Below are 13,974 nucleotides of genomic sequence, written 5' to 3'. Positions count from 1 at the left end.
AACACGTTGAGTCCATAAAGAATTAAGATGCATTGATTTGTTAGTCTACTTCCTCAAGTCAAAAGGCCAAGTCTCCTGCATCAAAATCCAAGTTTATGGGACACGTCAAGAGAGAATGGATGGCCCTTTAGGACTCCAATTTCCTCGAAAGTGCGGGAAAACAAATTAGTCAAAAAAGAAGGTTAAGTCCTGATTTATAAGTTTTTGTCAATTAATGTAGACTTATTTTTCTTGTTTTTTATTTCAATAGAAGTATTTGCACGTCATCAACTTAAATGTTAATTGAGATTAAATCTTTAATCCGAGCAATTTTAATAATACTTAATATATTTAATAATTCTTTTTTATTGTGATTTCAAAATTTAAACTAAAATAGAAAAACAAAATAAAGAAGGAAAACTTCCTCAACTTTCATATCAACTCTTTTTAATGATTGCTTCCATATAATTTAAAGTAAAAACCTTCTCGGTTGTAGGAGTCCAGTACCCCTTCCTTCGTGTTTAACCACCAAAATATTTTCATACTGCAATCAGCATAAAATCAAAGATGTTTATCCTGTTTGTTCACGCAACAGATTCTTCTTAAGGAGAATCTCTGAATTATCAACAGACCACGTTATTGCTCTCTTAGCAATGAGGCCATATATCTGTACTGTTTTCCTACACAGGGATATTGTTAGTTTCACAGCTAGTGCTGCTAATGGCACAAGATGGCATTGCCCAGAAGATATGCAATGGTAGAGGGATCACTCCTGGGCAACCTTCACTACCTGCAGATAAAATATTGGCTAGTGTTGCTTGTGCTTGTTGTTTTTCTTGGTTTTGTTTTCATCTACGTCAATTTTCTACTTGTTTTCTTAATTCTTTGAAAACAAATCCAAATTCTTAGGAACCTTGCAGATCAACAGATCGGTGCAGTTCCAGCGCTGGCTGGAACTCAAAACATGAGGTTGTTTACCAGGTGGTAGATGTTTCTGCATGCCTCCACGCATGAAAGGATACAAGACAAGCAGAGATTGTAAACCACCACAGCATCTTTTCCACTTTCTTCTTCTGGTGCTTCTAGTTTGATGCTAGCCACTTGTCGTGACGTACGTACGGGTTTGATTCTTTTGGACAGTATAGTAAAGAGAGCATTTATTCTTGAGCTACATCTTCTGCCCTGAAATGGATGGCCCTATACTACAATTTCCACGAAGCTTGGGAAAACAAATTAGTCAAGAAGCTTAAGTCCTCATTTATAACTTCTTTGTCGGATGATGTCGATTTATTTTTCTTTTTCTCTTCTTTTTTGTCATGCGGGTCGTTGTTTGAAATTAATTTTTTTTTTAGAAAAAAATGCCTTCACACTTCTATCATCTCGACTCCATTCATTTAAAATCTACAATTTACTTCCCGAATCAATACAATTTTAAAATTTAAACAAAGAACAAATCCACCCTTCCATATAAATTTCCAAGTTTTCCAGGTGTAGGGCTGAAGAACTCAAGGCGGGTTTTAGATAATGGCAATTCAAGAAACAAATCTTTTTATTTGGGGTTTGTTTACCGTGTTAAGCATAAGAAGATAACAGACATTAAAGACCAAGAAGAGAGTTAAAAATTTAAATGTTGTATTGTTACATCTCCAGCTAGCTAATGGATATTGAAGATCAAGAAGAGAGTTCCAAAAGAGAGTTACAGTTACAAAGATTCAAACTTTGTAACTGTGAGCTTCTTGTTTATGATGGATATTCTACTACATTGATGAACCTACACTAATCATGATTTCAAAATTGAAATTGAAATTATTGAAATTATATTTGTAATAATATTTTGTAACTAATTAGTTTAGAATGTATATATATGTGAGCTTCTGTTGTACTATTTTCAATCACCAAAAAAAAACATATACAGATTACATTTTCTCTTATTCTCTTATTATTAATGGTTGTTGCCGTCCATTTATTGTACATTAATGGTAACAAACCCAACAAAGTGGTGTTTAAGTATCCATTAGGGTCTATCATAGAATCCCTAATAGATTTCAAGCAATAAATATCAGTCTCAGTAGCACTTGTTACGGTGAAAGTAGTTAATTAACAAGAAGAACATAAAAGAGTAGATAAAAAATAAATTAGCCATTTGGATTTGAGAGTTCATCAGAGTAGACTACAATGGAATGGTTGGAATGACCAAAATTGAGAAATAAGAACCATAAATACCTACTTAAAAGGAAATTTTGAATTGAAATCTGTTTTTGTTTCTGAAATCTCCGAAGAGAGCATTTATTCTTGAGCTACTTCTTCTGCATTGAAATGGATGGCCCTTTACTGCAATTTCCACGAAAGTGTGGGGAAAACAAACTAGTCAAAAAGCTTAAGTCCTCATTTTCAACTTCTTTCAATTTCCACATCTTTTTTGTTTAAATAAAAGTATTTGCACGTCAGTCAACTTAAATATTAGCTGAGATTAAATCTTTTGTTTTTGTATTTGATTAAAAATAAAAGTATCCATTTTCTTAAAAAGTAGGGTTAAATCTTTCGTTTTTGTATTTGAAACTATATTTTAAAAGTATATTTGACTTTAAAAAATCAATTTAATATATTTTTAGTATTTTTTTGATATGTTAATTTAAAAAAATAAAAACACTTATTTTAATATAATTTCAAGAAAAAAAATATTTTTAAAAAAAACTTTACACCACAATATTAAATAAAATACTTATGAATACACACAGCCCTTCAATTATAAGCTTTTTACATTGAAACCTCAATATTTTTTTTTGTAATTAATTTCAATTGTTGAAACTTGGGAAGTTTTGATTGCCATTAATTCTTATATTAGATTAATCTCTTCCATTTTAAGAAACATAGCTTCTTAAAACAGGGGTAATTTCGCTGTGAAAACTTAGCTTCCAGGACTTAAGTGAATAAAAAATAAGCTCCGGAGTATATTGATAAAGTATGGAAGCTTGATTCCACATTTGGGACTCTGAAACCAAAAACCCACAGCTTAAAAACTTGTTTTGGGTAGTGTTCATGGATGTGGAGCGTAGAGGTCGAAGGTGGTAGAAACTCATTTTAGTCCCTGTAGTTATAGAAACATCTTATTTGTTCCCTGTATTTAATTTAAGATTTATCTTAAAGTGATTAGTATGGATAAAGGTTGTCAAAAATGTTTTTTTGACACGACATAAAATATACAATATAAACTCGAATTGAAAACTTGAATCATAAAATCGTAAAATCATAAGTAAAATATTTTAACTAATTATATATTAATAATTTCAATCAAGTAGTAATTAATAATATAACACAATTAAAATAAAAATAAAATAAACAATAGAAAAGTCCAAATACATTTATTTTCTTCACATTGATTTCTCTACTTCTTGGACAAATCGACCCACTTACTTCGTCACTTACAAGAAACGAGTACTTTCAAATTTTGATATATCACACTTAACATTAATTATTGCAAGGGTCAAGCATGCTAATTTACAATTTGTATTCTGTATATTTTCCAGTTAAAACAGAGTAATATATTAATTGACATGTTAATAGTTTACATAAGAAATTATGAAGAATGAATAAGTGTTTTAATCTTACGGAAATAAATCCACAAATAACTTGTATCATTAAAAAAAATTATAATAATTATAGTGAAAATCAAGCCCTTGATTATCAAATCGCACAAGTTTTACAAGATATAAATTTAAAACAATGAATATGTTAAGGTACATTTACCAGAATGTATAATTTTATATTTTTCTAAACAGTTAAAATCGATCTGATTTTACCGTGTTTGATCAATTTTACTAGTTTTTAAGTTTTTATTTAATTTGACATATTAAATACATATTAATTTGTAAAATTATAAGATTTTAAGAATCAACTTGATTTTTTATTTACCATATTGGTATGGACTATATATTGCTATGGAAATAAATAAAGAAAAGATGCATTGATTTGTTAGTCTACTTCTTCAAGTCAAGAGGCCAAGTCTCCTGCATCAAAATCCAAGTTTATGGGACACGTAATTAAAGAGAGAATGGAATATGGCCCTATAGGACTACAATTTCCATGAAAGTGCGGGAAAACAAATTAGTCAAAAAAAAAAAAAAGTTTAAGTCCTGATTTATAAGTTTTTGTCAAAAAATGTAGACTTACTTTTCTTCTTTTCTTTTTGTTTTTTCAATAGAAGTATTTGCACGACAATCAACTTAAATGTTAATTGAGATTAAATCTTTAATTCGAGTAATTTAATAATACTTAGTATATTTAATAATTCTTTTCAATTATGATTTTAAAGTTTAAACTAAAAAGAAAGAAAAACAAAGAAGGAAAACTTCATCAACTTTAATATCAACTCCTTTTAATGATTGCTTCCATATAATTTAAAGTAAAAACCCTGTCGGTTTTCACATCTATGTTCTGAAGATTTATTTTTATTTAATTTGATGATGATAATTAAAATAAGTATTAATAATTAAGAACTTTAATGATTTAAATTTAGGGAAAACATGTTAGGGTGAGAAAACCTCGTTCATGATAAATGATTTTCCACTTAATATTGTTTTATTTATTTATTGACGACATGCTTAGAAAACATTAAATGGGAGTTTTGTGTATTAATTTTAGCTGAATATTCCATGAACAAAGATGCTCCTGAGATAAAAAATCGTGTGCGAAATCATTAAATTTAATTCTTTATCAATGATTTAGGAATTAAATTTGTAAGAATCAAGTAAAATTTTCGAAACTTTATTTTTCATTTCTTTATTGAATACCTTGAGTCCACAAAGAAAAGATGCATTGATTTCTTAGTCTTTTTATTCAAGTCAAAAAAATACATTGTTAGTCTTTTTTATTATCAATAATAATACTAATAGATTCAAATTTTTTTAATTCTTAAATTTTATAAATAGTTTTTGAACATGATTTATCACATTTAAGGATTTTTTTAGTTTTAAATCACACATAAAATATGAACATATTATTTTGATATTTGTTTATTAATTTATTTTAATAAACATAAAATGTTTTTTAAATAAAAAAATTATTCAAGTTATAAAACTAGTATTTATGTTAAGATAAACAAGATATATGTCAATAAAAAAATTTATCTTGATAAAAAAAAATCAAAACAATTATAATAACAATATCAAAATAATTTATGTGATGAATATTATGATTTGAAAGGGGGGCCTCAAAATTTTGAGAACATGGGCCTATCAAATAAATCGAGACTTACAGCTAATAAAGATGGGCCTGTCATATCGAATGGTTGTCGGAGTCCTGTTTAACCAGCAAAATATTTTCATTCTGCAATCTGCATCAAATCAAAGATGTTTATCCTGTTTGTTCACACAACAGATTCTTCTTAAGGAGAATCTCTGAATTATCAACAGACCACGTTGTTCCTCTCTTAGCAATGAGGCCATATATCTGCACTGTTTTCCTACACAGGGATATTGTTAGTTTTACAGCTAGTGCTAAAGGCACAAGATGGCATTGCCCAGAAGATATGCAATGGGAGACGGATCACTCCTGGGCAACCTTCACTACTTTACTTGTAGAGAAAATATTGGCTAGTGTTGCTTGTGCTTGTCGTTTGCTACTTGTTTTCTTCTTCGAAAACAAATCCAAATTCTTAGGAACCTTGTTGATCAACAGATCGGTGAAGTTCCAGCGCTGGCTGGAACTCAAAACACGAGGTTGTTTAGCAGGTGGTAGATCTTTCTGCATGCCTCCGCGCATGAAAGGATCACAAGACAAGCGGAGATTGTAAGCCACCACAGCATATTTTCCACTTTCTTCTTCTGGTGCTTCTAGTTTGATGCTAGCTACTTGTCTTCACGTACGTACGGGTTTGATTCTGTTGGAAAGCCACTCACATAGTCCTTGAGAAATCACTTGCTTCTTGCTCTTCACTTCCTCACCACCAACTCTATGATCACTAGCCATGCTTTTTGCTAAATTTCTTAAATTAATTTGTTGTTAAGCAAAATGGTTGAAAAATGTTGCTGATGGTCTACAAGGTTGCAATATGCCCTTGTTGAAGAGTCAATTGAATGCACAATATGTAGTCCAAAGCAATAGAAAATATTCAAGACTTTTGGGACAATTTGGACGGAGTTGTATACAAAACTTTAATCTGTATCCTGAGGTTTTTTTCAAGTCCCCAGAAAAGAGACTAGTTTGAAATATTTGTAGTCACTTTTGCAGTACCTTGAAGTTGGATAGATAGTTGAAGCTTGTTCTCAAACAGCCCCATTGCTTCTTACATACTTGTTTATTATACCAAAACATGATAGAGTTGCCTAAATTTGTCCTGTTTTTCCTGTTTCCATTGACTCTATGCCATTTCAATCTCAACAGATTTGCCCTTTGAGCTGGGAGGGTAAATTTCATGCTGCTGCACTAGAATCTCTGAATCATCAATTTGGCGACATCTCTCCGTCATTGCTCTTATGTCTTTGTACAATTGATGCATTGTTGGTCTTCGATCTGGAATGGAATCAACACAGTGGCATGCAACTTTAAGCAGCTGAAATATCTCATCATCAAATCCTTGCCCAACCAGAGACTTATCAATGGCATCATAGATCTTAGAACTAGTCAAAAGATGACTAATCCATTCATTAAGAAGACTGTTCGAGGAACCAGTCATTCTGCTAGAATCCACCCCCGTAATCAGCTCAAGGAGCACAACTCCAAATCCATACACATCTTCCATAGCAAATGCTGTATCCCAAAACTCACCATTCAAAGGGGAAGTGTTTGTTGGATTTGCGATTATCGCCTCCCCAAAATTCGACAACTTTGGCTCGAAATCCTGATCAAGTAAGATGCACTTTGAGCTTATGTTAAGATGGAAAACTCGGATAGTACTACTGCAGTCCTGATGAAGCCATGCCAAGCCTCTTGCTAACCCGATTGCAACTTTAAACCTCACAGTCCATTCCATAATCTTTGCCTGACCTTCCATTGGATGTAGCCAATCATAAAGGTTACCATTTGGCATGTATTTGAAAACCAGAAGCCAATGTTTTGATGTGATTGAAAATCCCGAAAGTTGAAGTATGTTGACATGCCTCAATGAACCAAGTGTCTTCAATTCTAACACGAATTGCTCCTCGAGGATTCGACAGTTGTGTAATTTCTTCACTGCAAAGAGATAAACACTAGGCAACGCTGCTTTGTACAGCATCCCAATCTTCCCCTGCCCGATGACATTGTTTTGCTGAAATTATTTGTTGCATCTTTAAGATCTGTATAGCTCATTCTTGTAACCTTCTTCTCCAACATATAAATCTGAGGACAGAAATTCCCAATCCATTACTCACTAATTGTTGAAGAAACACAAGTATTAACCTTGAAATTGAAGCAGGTTAAAGAATTTAGGACTATCTGTAAATTAAGACATCATGTAACCGCAGATGAATAGTTAACTCAAAACTCATAAGAGATAATTAGAAAAGTCTAATAACAGGACAAAAAGAAAAGCAAGAAGTCCTGCAATCAATTTCAAAAGCAAACCACTCAAAGTTGACATGCACATAATCATATAGTCAGTACCTCTTTGCCTCCTCCATTTATGTTCTCAACCGATGGCGAAGCACTTAAATTATCAGCTTCTTTCCTGTTATTCCTCAAAACCAGCATTACCATCGTTAGTATCGTAATCTTCTTATTTCTTTTTTTGACATGCACCCATGGCACACAGCCGGACACAAAACCAACAATGACTGAAACAGAAAAAACCGTATAACCAGCAGCAAACCCAGTTCTGAAAGAAGAATAAAATTCGTTGCTATGCCCTTTGCAAGGATCTAAAGGCCCTCCACATAGGCCAGGGTGGTTTGCATAATTCACATTTGTGGATGAAGAAAAACCACCAATTGACCAAAAAAACACCACATGCAGAATTTGCTTTAACAAATTCTGGCACTGGACCTGACAACAGATTGTCCGCCACACTGAAGTTCCTGAGTCGTTGGAGAAGGCCAACTTGCGGTGGGATATTTCCTATTAGTTGGTTATGGTCTAGTTTTAGAACATTTAAGAAGGATAAATTGGCAATACTTGATGGGATTTCACCAGAAAAGTTGTTGAAGGATAGGTCAAGGTTAGTGATGTATGGTAGCCTTTTAGAGATGTCAGATGGAATCGGCCCCTGAAGCTCATTTCTTGGAAGGTCCAAACCAGTTAAGCTTGTGCAGTTTTCGATGCCAGGAGGGAACTGGCCCTTGAGCCCCATGTTAGACAGTGCTAGATTTAAGACTCTGCTCTCCTCAGGCTTCCAGCAGTCGACTCCCGCAAACCTACAGATGAAACCCTCAGTCTGATTGGCGAAGTCCCATGAAGAGAAATGATTGTAAGGGTCTTCCAAGGAATCTTTAACAGATTTCAAGCAATAAACATCAGGCTCAGTTGCACTACTTACACTAGATATACAAGACAAGACAAAGATCAGTACTGAATGAGCTCTGTTCTGACTAGTGGCCATTCTTGGAGAGTTTGTAGCTAGCACTGATCTTACTTAAGGTAAAATGAAAAGGAACAGAAAAAACGAAATAGGTTGCTTTGAAGTTTTCAAGCTACCTAGGTCGCAGAAGAAAGGGAAAGCAACAGATAACACATTAATTTGAATTGGGATTTTATATATATATATGACCAATAGATCACAATTTTCAAGTAAGAAAAATATTCGAGTGAAAATATGGATTATGGATGATGCTTCCTCGCAGTTAATATTGACCATCGACACAAGCTAAAGGTTAGGCAGGAGACAACTGTAGTATAGTTTTGGGACTCTACTGCTACCCGTGGATATTTTGTTTTCTATGCAATGAACCTTGTCACCTACGGCAATTATTTTATTTTATTTTTTTACATGAGATAGATAGTTGATCTTGATAAGCTTATTTTTTTACTTGAGACTTTTCTACATACAAGAGATGCAACAACAATCTTTTCTTAAGAAGCATGGTGATACCATCTGACACAGAGCTCTGATAATATTTGTATAATATACATTTAAACACAAATTCAATTGGTTATTCTAAGCTGGAAGAATTGAATCCATTGATCTTGACTTGCAACACAAGATCAGGAAGTATTATCCAAACCATTTTCACTCATCGGCGTATTTTGATCAGATTGATCTTCTGTTTGAATTACAAAGTAAAATGCTGGCAACTTATTCCCGGACACAATTATATTCTATACAATATTGCTTCTTACATGTTGGTTTATGAACATGATAGAAACAGGAAAATATAGATCTGCTAACTTCGGTCCTGTTTTTGCTGGCAACAGATTAGTCTTGAGAAGTAGCAGGACAAATTTCAGGCTGCATTTGGATCTCTGAATCATCAACCACTTCACATCTCTTGGTTATTGCCTTTATGTCCTTGTACACTTGAAGCATTGTCGGCCTTCGATCTGGAGTGCAATCAAGACAGTTACATGCAACTTTAAGCAGCTGAAAGATCTCATCGTCAAATCCTTGCCCAATCAGAAACCTATCCATGGCATCATTAAAATAAGAAGTGCTCAAGAGATGACCAATCCATTCATTAAGAATGCTGTTTGAGGAAAAATTAATTTTGCTACAATCCATCCCAGTAATCAGCTCAAGCAGTACAACTCCAAATCCGTGCACATCTTCCTTAACAAGCGCCATCTCACAAAACTCATTATGCACTCCTGGACTGTTACTCATACTCATGATCAGCATCGCCTTTCCGAAATTCGATAGCTTGGGTTCGAAATTCTTATCAAGCAAAATACACTTTGAGCTTATGTTGAGATGCACCACTTGACCTCTGCAGCCATGGTGGAGCCTTGCCAGGCCTCTTGCTACCCCAACCGCAATTTTCAACCTCAAAGGCCATTGCAGAGTCTTCCTCCGGTGCTTCACTGGATGTATCCAATCAAAAAGGTTTCCATTAGACATATACTTGTACACCAGAAGCCTTGTATTTGATTCTACGCAGAATCCGAACAGGGGCAGTAAGTTCTTATGCTTTAATGTACCCAATGTTTTCAATTCAGAAACTATCTGTTCCTCAAACTGTTGAGAGTCAACTATCCTCTTCACTGAAAGGAACCTACCATCAGGAAGGGTAGCCATATACATGGTTCCCATTCGTCCCAATCCAATTTTGTTGGCTTGGCTAAAATTTGCTGTTGCATTTCTGATGCCTACGAAACTCAATCTCTTAACAAGACTCTCCAACATACAAATCTGTGGAAGATGAAGAAATGAAACAAGATCATATATATATATATAAAAACCCTTAACTGCTGTTCCAAGTGAAAAGGCATTCCAAGTTCTGGAGAGACTAATTAATTGATGCATTATTAAAGGAACGGATTCTTCACATGAGGAAGCATCTCTTTCGTTGCTTCCCGCAGGAGATCCAGAGTTGGATCACTGCCAGTTGCTTTATTTACTGCATTCTTGTAATAAACTTCTCATGCTGTGGAGATCTAGCTAGTGTTGCTCTACTATGAGTTCTATATATTAGCATGCTGACTTCTTATTTAGTGCAGTCATCTTCATTAATTATTCATTCAGCTAGAGAAACGTCTCTCGTTGCTGGTCAATTGTCAAAGCAAGGAGTTGAACATCTCATAGCTTGGTTTTAATTTGAGGCTTAGGTGCTACTTTAAGGACATGAACTCGAGGTCTCTCCTTTTCTGCTTGTGTCTGTAATGAATTAATGTTTTGGTTTGTGGTCTATTTAATTCATCAGTTTGCAATGATCCATCTTCTTCATGGTCTTGGAAACTGAAGAATTTGGATCTATCCTTAATAAAAGCAACTCTATCGTCCTCTTCATCAAAAAGATAAAAAAAAAAAAATGATGGAATGAAAGTCTTATGGGGATACCTGCTCGTTGGCTTCTTTTATCTTCTTCTCTCGCCTTTCCATCAAAGATGTCATCATTGGTGTCTTCATCATTATCTTGTTCCTCCTCCTCTTGTTAAGACGAGCCCAAGGCACACAACAGGACATGAAAATAGCTAAAATGGAAACTGAAGAAAATGCATAACCTGTTGCAAACCCACTTTTGAAAGAAGAATCCAACTTTTTCCTGTGTTCATCTTCACTCCCGTAGTAGTTCTCTTGTAAAGAACTGTATCCATTGCCGGCAACACTAAGGATATGAATCAAAAGAAGAGCAAGTTTTGCATCAAGAGCCATTTGTGGATAGCAAAACAGCAGCAAATAACAAGAGATCGTTCAAACTTATATTTGACTATTAACTACGTACCGCGTCCAAAGTTGCAAAGTCTTTGTCACCCTTGTCCCAGTGGACAATTCCAGTCTAAGTTGACTTGTAGTGTTTCAAGAAGGAATAGTTGGAATTAAGGACTCGAAAACGCGTCAGATCTAATTTATTTAATTATTGGATGTTTGGAAGCATATATTAGTATTGTTGGTTGAAATTGTTTTTTTTTGTTTGAAATATATTAAAATAATATTTTTTTATTTTTTAAAAAAATATTTTTCATATTATTACATAAAAATTATCTAAAAAATAATTAATTTAAAATAAAAAAATTAAATTTTAAAAAATATAATTCTAATGGTGTTACCAAACACCGTAAAAAAAAGAGAGATATAAAATTGAGAGCTCATGTTGAAAGAGTCCCAAAAACAAGTAACTTTAATTATAATATTGTAAAATAATTTTTTTTATTAAATGTAAAATAATATTTTTAGTTTAATTTCTATATTTTTTTATATTTAGATTAATTTTGCACTTTAAAGTAAATAACATGTAGCGCTCTGTGCGCATGGCATAAGAAGACAGTGAGGGTGAGGATGTGTTTTGGAAAGAATTTGGGGACTTTGAAACCAAAACCCACAACTTCAAAACCTGTTTTGGGTACTCTTCATGGATCTGGAGCTTAGAGGTTAAAGGTGGCAGAAATTCATTTTAGTCCCTCTACTTATAAAAACGTTTCCTGTATTTAATTTAAGAGTTTTAAAATAGTGATGGGTACGAATTACATAATTTTGTAAATAATTTTGAATCTCAAAACTTCAAAATCAGAGCCCATAAAAAATTGATTAGTTATTTCACAGCAACTCATATAATTTTTCTACCAACAAAAAAAATTATACAACGTGTGTTTTTACAACGTGTTTTAAAGAATAGAATAATAATATTTAAAAACAATTGAAAGCACTTTTCCGAGTCTGCTTTGAAGTGTCCAAGAAACGACAAGTTTGGAAATAAATAAAGATTGGACAGTCTATTCCTTCAAGTCAAAAAGCAAGTCTCCTGTAATCCAAGTTCATGGAACACACAGCTGGTCTCTACTAGCGAGATTGGGTGCATGCTTCCATATGATTTAACGTTAAAAAAATTACCAATTAAATCACCGATGGAAAGTCTCCGTCAGTGAATCTTTTGTCAGTAATTTTTTATTCATCGGTAAATCTGTTGATAATAAAAAAATATTATTACCGATAGATTTACTGACAGAAAAAGCAAGCAAAAAAAAATTTCATTCCGTCAGTAATTTCCTCGGAAACAAACCGTATGTAATTCCATCGGTAATTATTTAAAAATATTTTAAAAAAACTATAAAATAATTAAATTAATATTAATCAACACTCTAGAATACTCAAAATGCTTGGAAAAAGAAGAAAATCAACTCAAAAAAATTTACAACAAATATATAACATGAAAAAATAAATTAAACTAAAAAACTTCATATGCAAAAAATTTAAAAATCCTATAAATAAATCAACTAAAAATTGATCTCATATGAAAAAAAATCCTACAACAACATTCATACAATTATTAAGAACAAAAACAATTAAAAATAAAATAAAAAAACAAATATATTGAATAAAACACGAAAAAAAGAAGATAATGTAGTTACAAGTGAAGCTAAGAAAAGAAAAAAAAAACAAATTCGTAAAGTATACTAATTAAAAAAAACTAAGAAGAAAAAATAAGAAAGGAGAAGAAGACATACCTGAGCATAGAGAAGAAGAGAAGGAGTTGAGGAGAGAAGAGAAGAAGAAGAAGAAGAAGAAGAAGAAGAAGAAGAAAGGAGACGTGTCTGTTGTGAAATTAGAGATTCTAGACTTTTTATTGGGGCGTTTATCGACGGATAATTAAATATTAATATTTTTAATCATTCCGTTGGTGATTCCATCTATAATATTTAATTTAAATTTTGAATTAAATTAAAAAAATTCAGAAACCGTCAAATATCACCGACGACTTTTCAATCCATCGGTGATATTGTTTGTAAAGAAAAGTAATTAACAGTGTAATTGGAGTGAATAATTCCAGAGCTCTCTGTAAAATACCGATTGAATGTTCTGTCGGTGATTCTCTTTGTAGTTAACACAATGAATAGTATTGACAGTTTACCAATAATTTTTCTGACGAAATTACCGATGGATTTACCGACGGAATAAATTCCGTTGGTAAAAATGACATATCATTATTTTTTTTGCTTTGTTTTAATTATTTTTTCCCCACTGTAATTCTCTCGGTAAATACCGAGAGAATATTTTTATCGATAAAATCCATCGATAATTTACTAACAAAAATATTCACTCAATATTTATGTTTTTATTTATCAAGTTTCTGGTAGAGGTAACAGTAGTTACAGTGACAGTAGCTAACAAGGAGAACATAAAAGGAGGGTAGATAAAAAACAAATTAGCCATTTGGATTTGAGAGTTCATCAGAGTAGAAAACAGGACAGTATAGCAAAGTGAGCATTTATTCTTGAGCTACATCTTCTGCCCTGAAATGGATGGCTCTAAACTACGATTTCCACGAAGCTTGGGAAAACAAATTAGTCGGATGATGTCGATTTATTTTTCTTTTTCTCTTCTTTTTTGTCATGCGGGTCGTTGTTTGAAATTAATTTTTTTTTTAAGAAAAAAATACCTTGACACTTCTATGATCTTGACTCCATTCATAATTTAAAATCTACAATTTACTT

General features: G+C 32.7%; 2 protein-coding genes and 1 pseudogene across 5 annotated transcripts in view; all 3 read right to left on the bottom strand.

The window, feature by feature from the left end:
• The window catches only part of LOC18106728 (polygalacturonase), an 87,336-nt gene that overhangs the window by 57,422 nt on the left and 15,940 nt on the right, over nt 1-13,974 (bottom strand). The gene's annotated exons all lie outside the window — the stretch shown is intronic.
• LOC112324668 (probably inactive leucine-rich repeat receptor-like protein kinase At5g48380) lies at nt 6,077-8,671 on the bottom strand (annotated as a pseudogene).
• Nucleotides 9,104-11,246, bottom strand: LOC18106719 (probably inactive leucine-rich repeat receptor-like protein kinase At5g48380). 2 transcript variants are annotated; one of them, XM_024592614.2, is made up of 3 exons: nt 10,883-11,246; nt 9,553-10,234; nt 9,104-9,429 (listed from the first exon to the last, which is right to left on the bottom strand). In XM_024592614.2, the coding sequence occupies exons 1-3, from the start codon at nt 11,195-11,197 to the stop codon at nt 9,305-9,307; spliced, it is 1,122 nt and encodes a 373-aa protein (XP_024448382.2). In that variant the 5' UTR covers nt 11,198-11,246; the 3' UTR covers nt 9,104-9,304. The 2 variants fall into 2 exon arrangements, with proteins under 2 accessions (XP_024448382.2, XP_024448381.2); XM_024592613.2 differs by having other exon boundaries at nt 9,104-10,234; nt 10,883-11,243.

The sequence above is a fragment of the Populus trichocarpa genome, chromosome 17, assembly GCF_000002775.5.
Source record: "Populus trichocarpa isolate Nisqually-1 chromosome 17, P.trichocarpa_v4.1, whole genome shotgun sequence".
Lineage (NCBI taxonomy): Eukaryota > Viridiplantae > Streptophyta > Magnoliopsida > Malpighiales > Salicaceae > Populus > Populus trichocarpa.
The sequence above is the reverse complement of the archived record's forward strand: the minus strand, read 5'-3'. Positions and strand labels throughout refer to the sequence as shown.

Bases quoted from the DNA above. Each gene is read 5' to 3' on its own strand.
- LOC18106719 (XM_024592613.2), bottom strand. From the start codon at position 11,197: ATGGCTCTTGATGCAAAACTTGCTCTTCTTTTGATTCATATCCTTAGT. The intron at 10,235-10,882 runs GTATCCCCATAA...CATCTTCCACAG, and splicing joins TAAAAGAAGCCAACGAGCAG to ATTTGTATGTTGGAGAGTCT.